Source organism: Elephantulus edwardii, unplaced genomic scaffold, assembly GCF_000299155.1.
Source record: "Elephantulus edwardii isolate Elephantulus edwardi_28Jun2011 unplaced genomic scaffold, EleEdw1.0 scaffold00061, whole genome shotgun sequence".
Taxonomy (NCBI): Eukaryota; Metazoa; Chordata; class Mammalia; order Macroscelidea; family Macroscelididae; genus Elephantulus; species Elephantulus edwardii.
This window is the reverse complement of record NW_006399811.1, coordinates 15,399,024-15,416,409: the sequence shown is the minus strand read 5'-3', so window position 1 is coordinate 15,416,409 and position 17,386 is coordinate 15,399,024. Positions and strand designations below refer to the sequence as shown.

At 40.2% G+C, this 17,386-nt stretch overlaps 2 protein-coding genes across 3 annotated transcripts in view; one reads left to right on the top strand and one right to left on the bottom strand.

Moving 5' to 3' along the window:
- The window catches only part of NCF2 (neutrophil cytosolic factor 2), a 62,241-nt gene extending 61,298 nt beyond the window's left edge, over window positions 1-943 (top strand). The window contains exon 15 of the mRNA XM_006887784.1: window positions 849-943. Within this exon, the coding sequence (XP_006887846.1) occupies window positions 849-943 (95 nt within the window). The remainder of the gene's footprint in view (window positions 1-848) is intronic.
- Window positions 944-8,716: 7,773 nt separating this feature from the next.
- The window catches only part of SMG7 (SMG7 nonsense mediated mRNA decay factor), a 107,874-nt gene continuing 99,204 nt past the window's right edge, over window positions 8,717-17,386 (bottom strand). Inside the window, exons 15-22 of one of the 2 annotated variants that reach the window (XM_006887753.1) lie at window positions 16,875-17,257; window positions 15,793-16,170; window positions 14,924-15,073; window positions 12,017-12,097; window positions 11,368-11,527; window positions 10,159-10,329; window positions 9,686-9,831; window positions 8,717-9,158 (exon numbers count right to left, since the gene is read on the bottom strand). In XM_006887753.1, coding sequence (XP_006887815.1) covers window positions 9,045-9,158; window positions 9,686-9,831; window positions 10,159-10,329; window positions 11,368-11,527; window positions 12,017-12,097; window positions 14,924-15,073; window positions 15,793-16,170; window positions 16,875-17,257 — 1,583 coding nt within the window. In that variant the 3' untranslated portion in view covers window positions 8,717-9,044. The remainder of the gene's footprint in view (window positions 9,159-9,685; window positions 9,832-10,158; window positions 10,330-11,367; window positions 11,528-12,016; window positions 12,098-14,923; window positions 15,074-15,792; window positions 16,171-16,874; window positions 17,258-17,386) is intronic. The other variant, XM_006887754.1, reaches the window with a different exon arrangement.

Genomic DNA, 17,386 nt, shown 5'->3' with positions numbered 1-17,386 from the left:
ATTATTAGTCACCCTGCTCAAGGTAGTTAAGCAGGGTAGGGAGAAAACATTCAGAATCTGTAAATTGTTAGCCAGTAATTTTGTCTAGCTTTCAGTTGGAGGGAGCAAAATTGGTACTCTAATGAGCAGGGAAGCACCAAGTGGTCTAGTCAGGTTGACATCTTATTAACGATAGTGGTTTGGGAAATGGCATTGTCATTCCCAGAGTTAACAAGTGGGCTTGGAATAGCTTTCTAACCAAGCATATGATGCTTATCTTCTGCAATTCTTTGAATTAACGTATTCTTTCAAAGTGAAGAAAGGGTGCATGTGGCCTTAAAATTGGTGTTCAAAATAATTCTGCTTATCTGATGGTTTCTCCATCACAACAAACTTTACTCATACAACCAACATGTAATTTTAAAATGTGATACATTATCACAAGAACCAAATGGATAAAGTAGGACATTAAAAAGGAATGGGAGTAGGGAGCAGTGTACAACAATTGACTCAAAACACGAGTGGTAAAAAACAGAAGCAGGGAGCACTGCTTGTGACATCTCCCAATGAGAATGGAAACTTAACTAAGAACTGGGCTTATATTTTTCCAAATGTCAAAATCAACTAGTTGATCAAATTGTTCAGCTTTCTGGGGAACAGGGATGAGAAAAACCTTCTAGGTAACTATGGAAAGAAGACAGTATATATATTCCTTAGTGTGCACAAGTTTAAGCCAATTTAAATAAAGAACTAACTATATAATACTTTGGAGCTTTATCAAACAGCATAAACACGGGGTCAAGGTGAGGATGACAAAACTGTGACCTAGAGATTTTCTTATACTCTGATGCATACTTTTCCTTTTCCAGTGAATGACGAATGGCTCGAAGGCGAGTGCAAAGGAAAGGTTGGCATTTTCCCCAAAGCTTTTGTTGAAGAGCATGCAACACCCAGCGAGGTATAGGATGGTTCAAGTATTTAAAGCTGAAGGAAGCACTGTCACTTGTCGGCAAGTCTCCCCTGCAGGGCATTGTGTGCTGAGATCTAGTTTGCACAAGAGTTCACTTACTTTCCTGTTAAAATTTCACCTATCAGTTTGAGAACCCAGGATGATTACTCTGGGCTGCTGGGTGAAAGGTCTGGGAGGTTATGTCGGCATTTCCAGGATAGTGCTGTTCAGCTTTCTGTTCTGGGCTCTGGCTATACTGTATGTTCACTCTGTGAAAATGCATTCAGAGTTGTATGTAAACCTTATGACTGAGTTGATTTTTTCTCTATGTGTATTGTATCTCAATAAAAAAAGTTAACAAAAAGAAACAAGGCATCCATATATTCTAGGCCCAAGACTAGTACTGTTAGTATTATAGACTCCCAGAGTCTAAAGTAACCTTACATATAAAACAAGTATTTTTCAGTAAGTCTCATTGCTTAAGAATAACTAGACTGAAGCAAGTCCCCATGAGACAACAGTATGCTTCAATTTCAACTATTACAACGCTTCAGTTTCATATACTGTTGTTGTTAGGTGCCAGAGTAGAGTATAACACATAATGACCCTATTAATGAGATTTGAACCCTGTCCTATGCTATCACCTTCATAGTTCCTGACACATTAGAGCCCATTGTGGCAGTCACTGTGTCAACCCACTTGGTAGAGGGTCTTCCTTGCCTTTGCCGACCACCATTCTGAGTATCATGTCCCTCTACAATAGCCCTTCCTAGCACCATGCCATAAGTATGTGAGGCAAAGCCTCATCATTCTTGCCTCCAAAGAGCACTCTGGCTGCATTTTCTCCAAGATGTATTTGTTGTTTTGGCCGTTCATTGGATGTTCAGCACTCTACTTCAAAAGCCCAGCTCAAAGGCATCAATTTTTATCATCCTTAGTCACTGTCCAGCTCTCAGATGCACAGCAAATGACTGGAAAGACGATAGCCTGAATCAGACAAACCATAGTCTTCAAACTGACATGATTATTCCTCCAGAATTTGGAGAGGTCCCTAACTGAAGACTTTTTCAGTGCAATACACCTTCTGATTGTCTACTGATGGTATGAAGGGTGTTAAACTGTGGATCCAACTAAGATGAAGCTGTTGACATTTTAAATCTTTTCTCCATCTATCATAATGTTGCCTATCTGTCCAGTGATAAGAATTTTTGTTTCCTTGACACTGAGATGCAATCCATATTGAAGGTTGTATTTTTCTAAATCTTCTGCAACAAGTTCTAGTCCTCCTCACTTTCAGCGAACAAGGTTGAGTCATCTGCATAAGGCAGGTTTTTGATGGATGTCTCCCTCCAATCCTGATGCCACATTCTTTTTTTTTTTAAATTTTAAATTTTTTTCAGAGGTTTTGGATTTCCATTCATTCATTGCCGCAATTTTCTCCCTTCCCACCCCTCCCCACCAGCTCGCTTCCCCCTCCAAAGAGAAAAAAATTCCTTCACTAGTATACAATTCCCACGTCCCTTCCCCCCACCCCGAGTACACTTCTCTATGCAACCTTAATTCTGGATTCCTGTGCTAACCATAATACTCAATCATATATCACTTCTAAGCTGTTCTTTCCCTCATCTGTTTCAATACAATATACATAATTTATCCAGTTTTTTCTGTCATACCCCCACCCTGATGTCAGACCCATTCTACAACAGTGGCACCATGCAGTATTTGTCCCTTTGTGACTGAGATATTTCACTCAGCATAATGTCCTCCAGGGTCACCCACTTTGAATAATATTGCATGAGTTCCTTGTTTTTCAATGCTGCGGTAGTATTCCATTGTGTGGATATACCACAGCTTCTCTATCCATTCATTTGTTGATGGGCCCTTAGGCTGCTTCCAACTCTTTGCTATTGTAAACAAAGCTGCAATAAACATGGGTGTGCATATATCTGCTTGGATGGCAGACATGGTCTCTCTGGGGTATATTCCCAGTAATGGGACTGCTGGGTCAAATGGTATCTCTATTTGCAATTTTTTGAGAAAGCACCACACCGCCTTCCACAATGGTTGCACCATCTTACATTCCCACCAACACATTCTTCTTAAGAGTCCAGCTTCTTGAATAATTTGCTTAGCATAGACTGAATAGGTATGGACAGAAAATACAACAGTTTGTATCCCGTCAATTCCTGGAGCCTTATTTTTTGCCATTGCCTTAAATGCAGCTCCCACTTCCTCCTTCATTACTATTGGCTTCTGCTTTTATGGTATTTACTCAAATTTTTCTGTGTCAGTTCTTTTTGGTCTAGTGATTCTATATTCTATCTTTTTATACTTTCTGGGTCATTCACTATATTGCCAATAGCATCTTTCAATATTGTGACTTGACGTTTTTTCAGTTCTCTTAGTTTGAGAAACACAGAGCAAGTTCTCTTATTCTCCAATTCCAGCTCTCTGCACATTCCATTATACAACTTTGCTTTGTCTTCTTGAGCTGCCCTTCGAAATCTTCTGCTTAGTTTTTCTACTTTGGCATGTTTTCCCTTCTTGACACTGTAGTGAAATTTTTTCTCTTCTGATATTTCAGTTTTTTCTTTCTCTTCTTTGTAATGACCTTTTGCTTTCTTCATGGATGATATCATGCCCTAAGTAATCTGGTCTTCAGTCATTGGTGGTCAATGTTTCAAACCTATTCTTAATATGATCTTGAAATTCAGATGAAATAGATTCAAGATCCTATCTTGGATCTCATGTACTTTTTTTTTTTTTGCTTCAAATTGAACTTGAACATGAGTAATTGATGGTCTGACCCAGTCACCATTGTTGTTGATTGCTGTTGAAGAGAGCCTGATCCAGCAACCCTATGAACAAAATGCCTTAAGTCTTTCTAGAACTATTGTAATTTCTCCAAGTTCATAGTTTTCAGAGGCATGTGATTTAGAAAGTGGATGCCACTCCTGCTTTCAAACCTGTCTGAAACTGGGAGCTCCACCAAACACTGTCTGCCCTTCATGGGAAGCTGTTATGGCAATGGCACAAGATTCAGCACCACAGCAAACCCAGATTACCTCAATACAACAAACTTAACAGAAGAGCACAATTTAGAAGCATGTTCTTCCAAAATATACTAACAGGAGGCCCAAGGACCAACCGATTTTTAAATACAAGGGCCCTCCACAGGGTTTTCTTGCTCTATAAACAAGAGGCTTAAATGAAAACAAAAATATAAAAAAACTACAAAAACTCCAAATGGCCCTCAGCCAAAACAAGGGCACCCAACTTAGAGTCCAGCCAGTTAGTAAATTAAAAAAAAGGCAGTTGCCACCAAATCAACTTGGATGTGTGGTGACCCGTATGTCAGAGCAGAACTGACTTGAAATGTCTGATTTTTTTTCTGAACAGAATCACCAGGCCTTTCTTCCATGTCACCTGGGGTAAACACCAACCTGTCAAGTTAGAAGCTAAGCATGAAATTGTAAATACAGCCAGTGTCCTACCAGACAACAGTCCCTCCTAAAGGTTGTATCTGAGACTGGCCAGGAGGGCCAGACTTAGAGCAGATTACTGTGGATATGCCACTAGGAAAAACAAAAGAAAACTGCTAGAAAAGGTCTTAATGTTTGGTAAAGCAGAGGGTCAGTGAACACGAAGGACGTCCTCAGTGAGATGGATGGACATGACAGCCACAATCAGGGATTCAAACACCCAGTGATTATGGAGATGGAGCTAACTGGGCAGCACTGCAGACTGGACACTCAGTAACAACACAACCTTCTCCTGGTGGGTGGGTGTGTGGTGTCTCCTGCCCTGAGTCACACCCTGGTCCAGCCAATATAGTGCCCATGAGCTTTTTCTGTGCTCCCCCTCCCCAAAACCAAACTAAAAAACTCTGATCTCACCATTTGCCTTTTTCATCTTATTGTATGAGATCATACCATCTTTTCCCTGTTGTGGTTTATTCCATGCAGTATGAGGCCTTAAAGTTCCATCTCTAAGTCCTGTAGCAGACACTGGGACTTCATGTCTCCCACCAGATGAGTAGTGGATGCACCACATTTCATTTATCCATTCATCTGCTGATCCTTGGTGAAGGATATCAAGCTCAGAAAGGTAGAGGGACAGCACAGGAGAGGAAGCCCTCAGATGAGATGGACTGATACTGAGACAATGGGGGTAGGTGTGTCAGAGTTAGGAAGGCTGGCTCAGGATAGGGTCACTATAACGAAGTCACAGGTGACTCAACAGTACATATAACACACATAATGAAGTGCTTATGTTTTTGTTAACATTTTACCAAATGAAACAATTCCATAAATAAGGCCTTGGACCTGGCCTTAAGTTCCTTTCCTGTAGCCTATGAACAGCTTTGCTACCAGTATATATAAGCAGTCCCCAGATTACAAATGAGTTCTATTTTTTAAGTAAAATTTGTAGGCACAGTTTGTACCTAATGCCAGTCAAATTATTGTGGTATACAGTGCTCTGTCTATGTATTCCCCAATACTTATTTTATTACCTATGTCCCAATATTGTAAAACACCTTTAGAAGAATACAACAGTAATTTTTTAACATACATTACAAAGTAGTGTTCATTTGTATTATGAATTATTCTTAAAAACATCACATTTTAAATTTACAGGTTTTATGGGGTTGGTTCCTAACTACAGGTTATAGGTAGGATGAATATTTAGAACCTGGGGACTCCCTCTAAGTAGCTGCTTGTGAAATTATGAAAGAGCTTGGAATGAAGGACAGAATCTGTTCATTTCTGAGCAGAGCTGTAGCCACCAATGCCCAGGTGACAGTGTAGCTGTAACTGTGAAAACAAAGGCAAGGTATACCGGCAAGGCTTCAAGTCCACCATGCAGGCTGAAAAGACAACAGGAATCGGCATGCCTGTAAGAAAAGCAACCCCCAAATTAAGTAATTTCTATTGCTGTGAATTAGATTTAGTGAATAGCCAAAAGACTAAACTCTCTGAATTGCATAACAGCTATGAAAGGAATTGGAAAAAGATGGGCTTTTTATGCCTTTACCTAAAAGGAATTTTGTATTTACTTTCTTTCATAAAATAACATGTCCGTTTTTCCCTACCATTATTTTTAATAAAAAAAAACACTGGTTTTGAATGCTACAGAAAGCAAATGTAATCCTAGGGAGCTCTGGTGGCCTAGTGGCAAGAAGCTGTACTGCAACCCCAGAGGCACGTGGTTTGAATCCACCACATGCTCTGCTGGAAGAGGGACAATCTCCTCTACTAGTCAGATCTGATTTGATGGTGTACACACACTCTTAAAAAAACAAACAAACAAAAAAAACAAACCACAAACCCCAAATGTAATCTTGAAACAAATACTCATATTTGGTCATCTTTGCCTCTTGGACAACTTCTGAATGTTTTAAAGCTTGATTTCATAACCCTCTCAAGAATGGATGATTTTCTGCTTTGAATTCTGTTGATACTATGTGTTTCAGTCATGGAAGGCATGCTGAAATCAAGAAAATAGAGGTGTTTTTTTGGTTGAGGTAATGTGGACTTTTATACAATCATGTAGGGCACATATATTCCAAATGGACTCTAGGAGTAGGATTGGTGGAGTGAAGCACATTTCTTCAGAATCACATAGTTATATAGGTTTCTGACAAGAGTATCATGTAACACAATGATGGATTAGCAGCTTTCCAAGAACACTGAGAGGCTCAAAGTAAATGCTGGTGTGTGATACATATACCACAGGTCATGAAAGGGTTGAAGTGGATTTTCATTAATGAGCTATCTTTCGGGATAGAAAAAAAATACACAGGTCTGGTTGGAGAGAACATGGTTTAATTAAAGGCAAAGCTGATTTTAGCAGCTGCAGGTCTTGCACAGACAAAAGAAAAGTAGTGGTGGGGGGTGGGTAGGGAGCAAAAAGGAAAACAAAGAACAGAAAATAAAACCCACATAAGTAAGTTTACTACACAAAACCAGTTTCTTATGAAGACTCTCCTCCCCATCTTCTTTACTTCACAGTAAGGATGAACAGGCGAGGAATCCCGCCCCAAGAGTCAGAAAACATTCCAAACACCAAATTCTCATGCAGAAGTGGGGCTGCAGATGGGACTCGGCACTACTGGGGGTGAGATGGTGAACCTGTTTGGCTTGTCTAGGGTGCAAGAATCAGTGGTAGTTCAAACACTGGAATGTTGCAGCTGCCTGAATGCGAGCTCAAACACACAAACTTGGTAAAGGGAGCAGGGGAGGAGGCGTTGAACGGAAGGGACAGGAGAAAAGTGACACAGGGAAAGGGCTGGAGAGAAGCACAGAGGGTTTCATATTGCCATTGGGTTGAGGGCCTTCACTCTTTCAGACCTTTCAAAGCAAACAAAAAAAGCCCACAAACCCCAAATACCATGTCAAACTAAAGAGCATTAATGTAAGCATACAGAGGGGCTTCAACCACTCTGAAGAGCCATGAACATTAATCTCACCCCTTTTAACTGCTGAGATTGCCCAAATTCCAATGACAACAGGGCCTCCTGGATGTGCTTTGCTCTGCAGCTGTTTTCCAGCTCTAAAGTTCCAATCTCACCTACCCCGTCCCCACTGAGAGTGCAGAAGGGCATGTACGCACACACTCCACAGTCAAACAGGGAAGCCTCTCAGAATACACACCCTCTATCACTAGCACAGCAACTGGACATTTAGATTGTTTCCATAATTTCCCCTTAAAATATCACTTTTTCAGGCAATGACTAACAGAAATGCTGTCCTTTCATTTCTACACAAGACAATTCAGTCCTCTTTCCTCCTAATAAATATCAAATAAAAAGTCTATTTTCCTTTCTGTTGCTTTTTTCCGAAATGGACGAGGTTGTATTTTCTTCTGTGCACGATCTGCACGCGTCCATGTTGCCTTGAACGTCACTCTGAAATGGGGGTTGGGAGACTAGCCGGGTGGGGCCTGGCCCCTCTGCAGGCGATGCAGACACAGCTGCGGCTTTCTTCTTCACACTGTCCTTTGGGCCCCAACTGTTGGGCCCCATGCTGCTGCTTCTTGGCGAGATGTTGTACACAATAGGAATAAAAACATTTACTAGCATACAGCACAGGGAAAAAAACAAAACAAAACAAAAAACAAACCACAATGGAGGTAGGGGCAAGAGGAAGTAGATGGTAAGGTAGGTGAGGGCACAAAAACCAACCAAACAAAAAAATAACCACACTGAAAGCTTCTACCTACTAAAATGTGTCACACCATGAATGGACAGACTAGCTTGCCTTCTGTTGGACTGCTTGCTATGCTACTGTAAAATGTACAGGAATCAAAGACGTTAATTTAAAAGCCTACAGCAGTCACCTGCTAGTCCAGCCCAGCACCACCACCCACACTGCATCCTCGACTGGGGCTCGAGCACCGACAGAGTGAAGGGCGTTCCCTGCTGGGTCTCCAGGCCAGCGTAGGGCCTACCAGAACCTTCTTGGGGAAGGTGAGGCCTCGGACCCTCCCTTATGGATCACTGCCACTGGCCAAAGAGGTCAGGTTCTCCATCCTGTCACCACCAACCTCTCACAGGAGCAGTGGATGGGGTTCCCCTTACTACAGACTGACTAGAAACACATCTGTGTATGGAAGAATTCAGTGTGATCTTTCACTACTGAGAGTAATAACAATAATAAAAGATGTTTAGGGATAATTTCAACTACATTCTCAGTCAGCAAAGCAATCATTAATGGATTCCTATTTTATTCCCCAAAGAGGAAAAAAAGGACTGAGAAGTTCCCATTGGCTTCTCCCATCTGCCTTTCCTTCTCAGCTTTTGCTTCCCATGTGGCTGGGGACATGCACAATGGAGAAGGTGAGAGGCGGTGATATCAGGTAACTGAGTGAGACAAACAGCAGTTCCTCTCTCCCTCCGGAATACCCGGGGGGGACTGAGAGTTCCTGATGGTTTTTCTTTTTGTTGCACTGCGGACATTTCGTGCACACTCAGTGGGCTGGTGGAACACTTACACCCTCTTGACAGCAAGGAACAGAAAAGAGGGCTGCCACCCGCAGGGGACTGTATGGGCCAGTCCTGCAGGCCCAACATGCCATGGTTTATGGAGCCTTCATTCCCAGGATTGCCACTCTGGCTTCAGTGTGGTGGGTTCATGGTGCCTTGTCCCCGCTGCTGTTTCTGCTTCTGCTGCATTAGCAGCTGCTCCAGAGCGGAAGGTCCAGGATGCATCATGGAACTGGACCAGATAGACTGAAAAACAGCCCAGATCTTGTCAGCAGAGGTCAAATGTGTGGCTGTCTGAAGGGATTTGTTTTTCAATCCCAGCTAAATATAAACGCACATATGCCCCCAAGAACTCTCTCCCAGCTCAGAGGAAAAAGAAAATTCTTCTATTAGAAGAAGTCCTTATAAGACTCTTTCCAAGACTAAGATCATTTTAAATGAGAGAAAGTACAACTATGTCTAATATAAAGCCCTTTATCAAAAGGATTATTTCTTATATTTAAAAATCCATCTTTGATTTCATCTGAAAAAGATTAAACCTAAACATTCTAAGATGAAATCAGATGTTTCTCAACCTTAGAATAAAACTAAAGTCTATGTATTCACCCCTAGAGATATTGCTTTATTTTTAGTGATTTCACAACTTAAATCACATCTGTTGGGAGCTTTTTAAGAGCTTTAGGGAGTAGTCTAACTATTTATGTGAATGAAAGTAGACAGGCATTGGGGTTACAAGAGTTCTTATGGCTGGTTCCTGAAATCCACTCACTCACCTTTAGACTCTCCATGAGGACAGCAGAGGAATCCTCCACAGAGGGGCCATGGCCTGCCCAGGTACCACTTGGAGTGCTGGCTGGATGCCAACTGCTCTCAGAGGATGATGTTGTTGAGAGATAATCAATGCCAAACCCACCCATCGCTAGAAGATGAGAAAAGATAAGGACGAATTCAGGAAGTCACTTCTATTATTGCCAAGGGCCAAATCCCCGGAAGGGATACCAAAGCCCAATGCCACTGCCTTGATTCTATCTGATAGTAACCCTACAGGACAGAGGAGAACAATTCCATGAGGCTTCTGAAGCTGTAGACCAATAACATTTTTCTCCTGAGGAGGGGCTGTTGAAATCAAACTGCTGTCCTATGGTCTAAAGCACAGCGCTTTAGACACTGTTCCACCAAAGTAGCTCCAAGGAAGGACAGAATAAGTTATTGCACCTTTACTAGGCCTAAGAAACACAGATCTAACCTGGCTTATCGGTTTTCCATCGATCTGCAATCCTCCTATCCCTGTTATCTGGTGCTCCAATGGGCCCAAAGTTGGAAAATGGAACAGAATTATGGTTGTGTGTTGGAGGAGAGCTTGGCAGACTGCTTGGATTAGATGAATGAGGTGATTGGCTGGCTGGTGTTGAATGATCTATTAAATAACAAGAGAAAATGAAATGAACAAGATCATTTACAAACATTCAAGAACTTCAGTTTCCTTCAGATCATTTCACTTGAATTCTACTAAAAAAAACCCACTAGACTTTGGGAGAAAGCAGAAGATGGGGTTCCCAGTGGAAATCCTCCAGAAACATAAATTAGTCTCATCACATAAAAACATACACAAACAAAAGCCAAAACAGTAGAACATTTTTGTCAACTGCATACAGATACGTCCTAGAGAGGGTGAGACCAGGCTGATCCTTGGAGGCAAGGATTCTGAAGCTTCGTCTGACATATTTTGGACATGTTGTAAGGAGGGAGAGGTCCTTGGAGAAGGACACTATGCTTGGGAGGGTGGAGGGACAGCAAAGGAGAGGAAGACCCTCTATGAGGGTAATCGGGATGGGCGTGTCAGAGACAGTAAGATTGGCACAGGATAGAGCAGGGTTTAGGGCTGTTGTACACAGGTTTGCTATGAGTCACACGCTACTTGACAACATATAACAAAAACACCACCACCACCACACATTATTTAGGTACATTTTTTCAGATAAGTATCTGATAAAATAAACAAAATGCCATCTTAAAAATCTTTTTTAAAAAGTACAACTTTCTCTGAAAAAAAAAAATCATTTACAGACAAAAAGGTGAAAATAAGCTGGTCACCATATACCTCATAAATTAGAACTACTATTTCTCTTGCTCATAACATCGCTAGTTAGTGAGGATGTAAAAAGCTTTCTATTTGCAGTACAATAACTAGCACAGTAGGCTTTTTAACTATTCTTTCAGAAGTTATTTAATACATATAAACACAGAATCATAAGGACTCCTAACTGTAGTACATAGAATATACAATCTATAAGGATCAGTTAATAGATTAATGGTGATTAAGTTTTTAAAACACAATGTACATGAATGATACACAAGGTATTAAAATACTGCATGCAAACCAATATAAAATAAAATAAAGCAGCAAGAAGTAAAGGGAAAAAAAACCCCACCGAAACCAAAAACCATTTAATACCTGAACTGGCAGGAAGTGATGGAGACCATGGAGTCCCTTCAAAAAGAGAGTACAGTGATGTTTCCTGGGGGGCCATTGAGGAACTGAGTTCTGCTTTGGAGCTGGTTGTCAGGTTTTTTCCATATACCTCATTGAACACACTATTATTTGGGTATCTTTCCTGAAGACAATAACCAAGTTAGAAGCTTATTTTAAGGAAGATATTTAAGAAATGCTTAGTTCATGGCTCTTGTAAAACCTTAAGTAAGCTTTTCTTATTATAACATACTTTTGAAGGTTTTTGTGTCTGTGTTTTAAAACAATTCCCTGTCTTATTTATTTTCCACATTGCTTTCTCATCCTTTATTTTGCTCTACAGAAATCACCACCATTAAAAAGATATGCACATATTTCTTTGGTTAAATAATAAAATTCCAAGAATTTCAATATTAATAAACAGCAAATATAAATGTCTAGCTTGTCTCAGTCAAGAGAGAAAGACAATAATATCAAGTATCTGAGAGAAGAAAAACAGGGATACGGAAATTGTAAACAAAAATAAGTGTCAGTAAAGTAAAATTTCATGTGCTAAATAATTCGAATTCTCTCCCTTTTCATTAGTCTTCAATAAAAAGCACAGAACAGGAGTCTTAACTGTTTGTTTGCCTACCTGATTGAGGGAGAATCCAGTGAGGGATAGGAAAGAGGATGAATGTGACATAAGCTCTGAGGGCTTCTCCAATAAGGATTTCTTCAAAGCCGTGGGGGGGGAAAAAAAGGCAGTTAAATTTATGCCTTCTGTTTCATCATCATCATTCTAAAATATCATGGAATCAAAGTAAAAGATTACCATTTAAACACATTTGCACCACAAGCCTGTGTTGTACACAAGATTTAAACCGTAAGAATTCAAATCCATCAATACCATGAAAAATGCTACGTGCCATATGCCACAGGCAATATGTATTACTGGTGTATTTCCTCCTCCAGTACAGTGAGACTGGTAGAGACCAGAGGCCTGGAAAACGACAGTAGGCATGACACTCAGGAATTTCCTCATTAATCGCTTTTGCAGTGTACCTCTGAATTGATTCCAACTCCTAGGAATTCTGTAGGACAGAGCAGAATCAGCCTGTATGTTTTCCTAGGCTGGAATTTCTATGGTAGTAGATTACTATGTTTTTTCTTCCCTGGAGTGGCTTGATGGGTTCATGTTGGTGACCCGGCAGTTGAGTGCTTAACTATAACCATTGTGCTACTAGAGTTCTTCCCTTTGTTAATCTTATTGTGTGCCAATGAGCTGTAATCAACTCACAGTTGACCCTCCAGCAAGTTTTTAGAAGCTATAAATCAGAGGGGATCAGACTGCCCATCTTCTCCCAAAGAGTAGTTGGTAGACTTGAATTACTTACTTTTATGTTGGCAGCACACCAGAACTCACTCTCCTTGTTAACTGCCCTTTAAAAACTACTCTCAAGCTCTCTCAGGCCCTTGCTTCCAAGATGACAAAGAAAAGGATAAACAACAGTTGTGCCAAAAAGGGCTGAGGCCACATGCAGCACGAATGGCACCTGCTGTGTGCCCAAAGACAAGGCAATTAAGAAGTTTGTGATTCAAAGTATAGTAGAGGCAGCTGCTGTCAGGGACATTGACAAAGTGAGTGTCTTCGACGCCTATGTGCTTCCAAAGCTCTATGTCAAAACTGCACTACTGTGTGAGTTGTGCCATTCATGTGAAGCCTGGAAGGACAGGACACCACCATTCAGCTTTAGACATACAAGTGCTGTCTTCAAGACCACCATTAAAGCCCATGTAAGGATTTGATCCTTAAAGGCTGGAAAAAAAACCCCACAACACCCCAAACTTATCTGAAAACAAAATGAAAATTATACTTTAAAAAACCAAACTATTCCCAAAACAAGAGTAGTTGTTTTCCCCCTCCTAAATTTACAGGGAAATTAATGAATTAAAAACAAAGCAAAATACTACACCAACAACTTTCCCATTAAACTGACAACTGGTTTTGTTAACATGCTTCTTACGTACCTCTAATTGTGCTATGTATTAAAATGGTTCCTAAAAATCAAACTTGTATTTATTGGCTTTACAAAGTCATTGTAAAATAAAAAGAAATCACAAATGTTCACTATCATTTAATAGTTGGTTAATAAAATATTTAACACCTACTACATGCAAAAAAAAATTTTTCACAAACAGTACACTGACAACAATATTATACAGTAAGGGCTACAGTAAAGGATTTTTTTTTCAAATGGGAGGGACTGGAGCAATAGGAACCAAGGCACTGGGAAAGACTAGACAGAGAGGCACTACATTAAGTTTCCTGATCTATTCCAGCAAAAGCAGCATAAAAGGCAAATATGTAGAGGCAATAATACAACAGATGGGCTCCTGCAAGCCTTGCTCAGTCACTCTACATTCTAAGGGAGCAGTTATTTCTACTAAAGTGGCAGGTGAAGGTGCAGTGTTAATTTCTAGTGACAGATAAATTCTTAACTTAAGGGAACTTCAAGTTGGCAAGAGCATCAGTTTTAAAAAGCATAAGCTTTTATACCTCCTCACGTGCATCTTAATCTTAAGGTTTCTTCCTTTATTTTTGTGACAAAGAAAGAGTCAAAACAAAAAACTTGGGATATCTTTTTAACATTTAAACAAGTATAAAATGGCATGCTTTGAAATACAGGCTGGGTTCTAAAAGAGAATTATTTTTTAAAAACGTCACAAATCAATTATAAGATTTCATCACACTAGTTATTCACTTATTTATGGTAGTCTATTAGTGTTTTTAAGAAGAATCTCCTTTGCTTGTTTTTAGTCTATTTATGAATCAGGTTCTGAATTTACTGATTGTGCCTGGACTCAATTAGCCAAAGAGAAGAGAGCCAAATACTTTTTCATAACACTAGCTTAAGGAAACGACACAAAACACATACACAAAACTAGGCTTTCTTTACTTTCATATTTTGAGTCCATTTTGAGGAAATATTTTGCTGTTCTTCAGCAAGATTAAAAGGCACTTAAAATATGGGTCCTGACGGAAATGTTCCTTGAAAAAGAATTTGTCAGCCTGAGCCATTCCTGTGTGTTATCGGCCCAGCAAGAGAATGCTTTCAGGCTAACACATACAACCAAGCTGGGACTTTAGGATTTCAGGGCACTACGCAGTCAGCAACCTTCTGCTATGTACTATTCCCGTTCAGGGTTAGTTTGAGCCACCAAAGAAATCCTCCTGGTAGCAAAATGAATAAAATGCCAGATACTGGCAGTTCAATGGGACTGCTCCACTGGGAGAGAGATGGCTTCTGTAAAGATTACTACTACCTTGGAAACCCTATAGAGCTGTTGTATTCTTTCCTACAGGGTCGCTATTAGCTGGTACTGATTTGATGGCAATGGGTTTGGACTTTTCATTTGGATTTAAGGCCATCAAGAGAAATATGTTTTATAATTCTGTAAAGGTTGAAAGTCCCCAAAAGAAGAAATAATCTCTTTTAAGTACTACAAAATCTCAGATGTTAGGGTTAGAGCAAGAAGCAGAATTACATCAAATACATACAAAAAGACTTCGTCCAGGAAGAGAGGCGAGAGGCCCCAGCAGAGCTGGGTAAAGATCAGGAGGATTAGAAAAAATCAGCTCTTCCTCCTCCTCCAAGGCAGCCAGACTCTTTAACAGGTCCGGAGGAAGCAGAGGGGAGCTCTTGGGGTCCTAGTGACAGAAAGGAGCACAGTAAGATGCAGTAAAGGATGGCAAAAGAAAAGCACAGAGTTGTAAGTAGCATGATTAGACTGATGGAGGCAACCAAAGTCAAGGGGGGGCACCGAGAGTTTAAAAAATCAGCAGTGAAATATACAGTATTATGCAGAGTGGAAAGCGACACATGTACAATGGTAAAGAAATATTAGAACAGAAAGAGGCAAAAACACTGACAAACAGCAGATAATAAAAGGTTAATTTGGCTAATGAGATAATATAAAGAAGCAAAGTGATTATAAAATCATTTGCTAACAATATAGAGGCAACCAAAAAGTTACAAACACACCTGTCTCATGGATAAAAAGAGCAGGAAAAAGTGCTCCACTGTCCAAGATAACTGGCTGACCACTCAGAAAGCAATTTGTTTAAATAGTTGGTAAACCTATTTTTAAACTTAGACGATTCAGACCAACTGAGAGATGCTCTTTGTCTTAGAATTCTCGAACATGCTGTGGTAAGAGATTTCTGTATACAATTTATCTGCCAAACTATCAGTTCAAAATCAGTCATAAAATTCTTTAGCCTCCCAAACTCACATATACTAGGCAATTTCAAGAGCTGCACCAATTACAGCAATATTCGTTCGTTTTAATGAATTAAGAGAGTTTTATAAAAGATATGCAGTCCCAGATCTATTTACAAATTGCCTGAAGTCAGGAGAGAACACATACCTCAAATGGCATCCTGGGCACAGGATCCTGGTCTGGACGGAAGACTCCTGGTGATCGTTTGGCCCTGCGGTCCATATTTGCTTGTTGTGCCATTACAGCTCTGTTATCAGCCACATTGTAGGAAGAATCCCAATAGAATTCTGGGACCTTGACTTCTGAGGGATTATGGTTGTATGGCTCCATGGGAAAAGGCTTCATTTTTTTCTCTAGAGGCTGCTGCTGCTGCTGCATTACAGGAGGTTGCAGTGACGGCTCAAACAGTTTTATGGGGTCTTGGGTCTGAAGGTAGTAGGGCTGTTTCACAGGCATGATTTTCCCTAATGGGCCTTGAACCTGAGGGGGATTCCACAGTTGTTTGGAGGCATCTGCCTGTTGATACTGAGAAAAAAAGAAAAGAAAGAGACATGCCTGTTGTCAAAAGTGAGGGTGAAATATAATGCCACTTACTCTCAATGCTTAGAAACTATAGAAGAAACTTGAATTAGAAAGCAAAAAACCTTTCTAGGCAATGCTACAATTTCTTTTACCTGCTGAGTTTTTCAAAACAAGAGTTTTCTGGGACCAAATTATAGATGCTGAACTCATGTTCTTTTAATTCGATTATTTAAGAGGTTTAATGATTTCATTGGTGTATGTGTGTCTGAGCACACACAACATATGCATGCATAATTCCTCTCCTGTTTCAAGTGCTGTGGGGATATTATTCAAGGTCGATGTCATATCTTACCTAGTACTTTATTACACTTTAATTTTCCATTTAAGATCAAAGTTTAATATCCTTTTTCTAGTTTATGTTCAAATAGGAAGACTATTTTAAGAAAATAGCTTTCTAAAAGTTTATAAACAGTTAAAAATATGATAATTCAGGTCTAGTATATGAATCTTTAGAAAGGTAGGAAGAAATGCATTTGAACTTTCCTAAACAGCAGAGAATAATTTCATGTTCCTTAATTTATTGTATACCTAAGCAACAAATGTCTCAGAGCTTAACTAGTATTTTTAGTCGACCAAATGTTGAGTAGTTTCCGTGCCTATTTCTTTAATTCTCTTTTGGTATGATAGCACACACAGTTAAAATTTACCTGCTGGAATCCAGAGTGGTGAGGAGGGCTTTTCCCCAAAGCCGACACAGCTTTTGTAGGGGATTGTTGTTGCTGAGCTAGAGCTTGAACCTGTAACTGGCTTGTAGACTGTGCTGTTGGCTGAGCTGGTAAAGATGTAAGGGGTTGCTGGGAAGGTGGCTGTGATTGTTGAGGTCCCTGGTTCATTGGCCCTGGTCCAGAGGGCCGTTGCTGGCTGTAAGGAATGTGGGACTGTTTCCCAGCTTGCACCTGGTTTCCTGCTGGAGAGTGAGCTGTAGGCTGAAGAAAGGTTCCTGGGACTGAAACACCAGCTGGGAAGGTATAACCTGAGCCCATAGAAAATGCCACAGGAGGGGGAATAACGTATGTTGGGGGCGGGAACCCTTCAAAATAGAAGAATACAATTTTAGTTTAAAGATCTAAAACAAAAGGAAGGAAAATAAAGTAATTTTAAAAGGAGACAAGTCTTTTAACAAATTTTAAGAGTATGAGATCAATCATGGTTATCAACC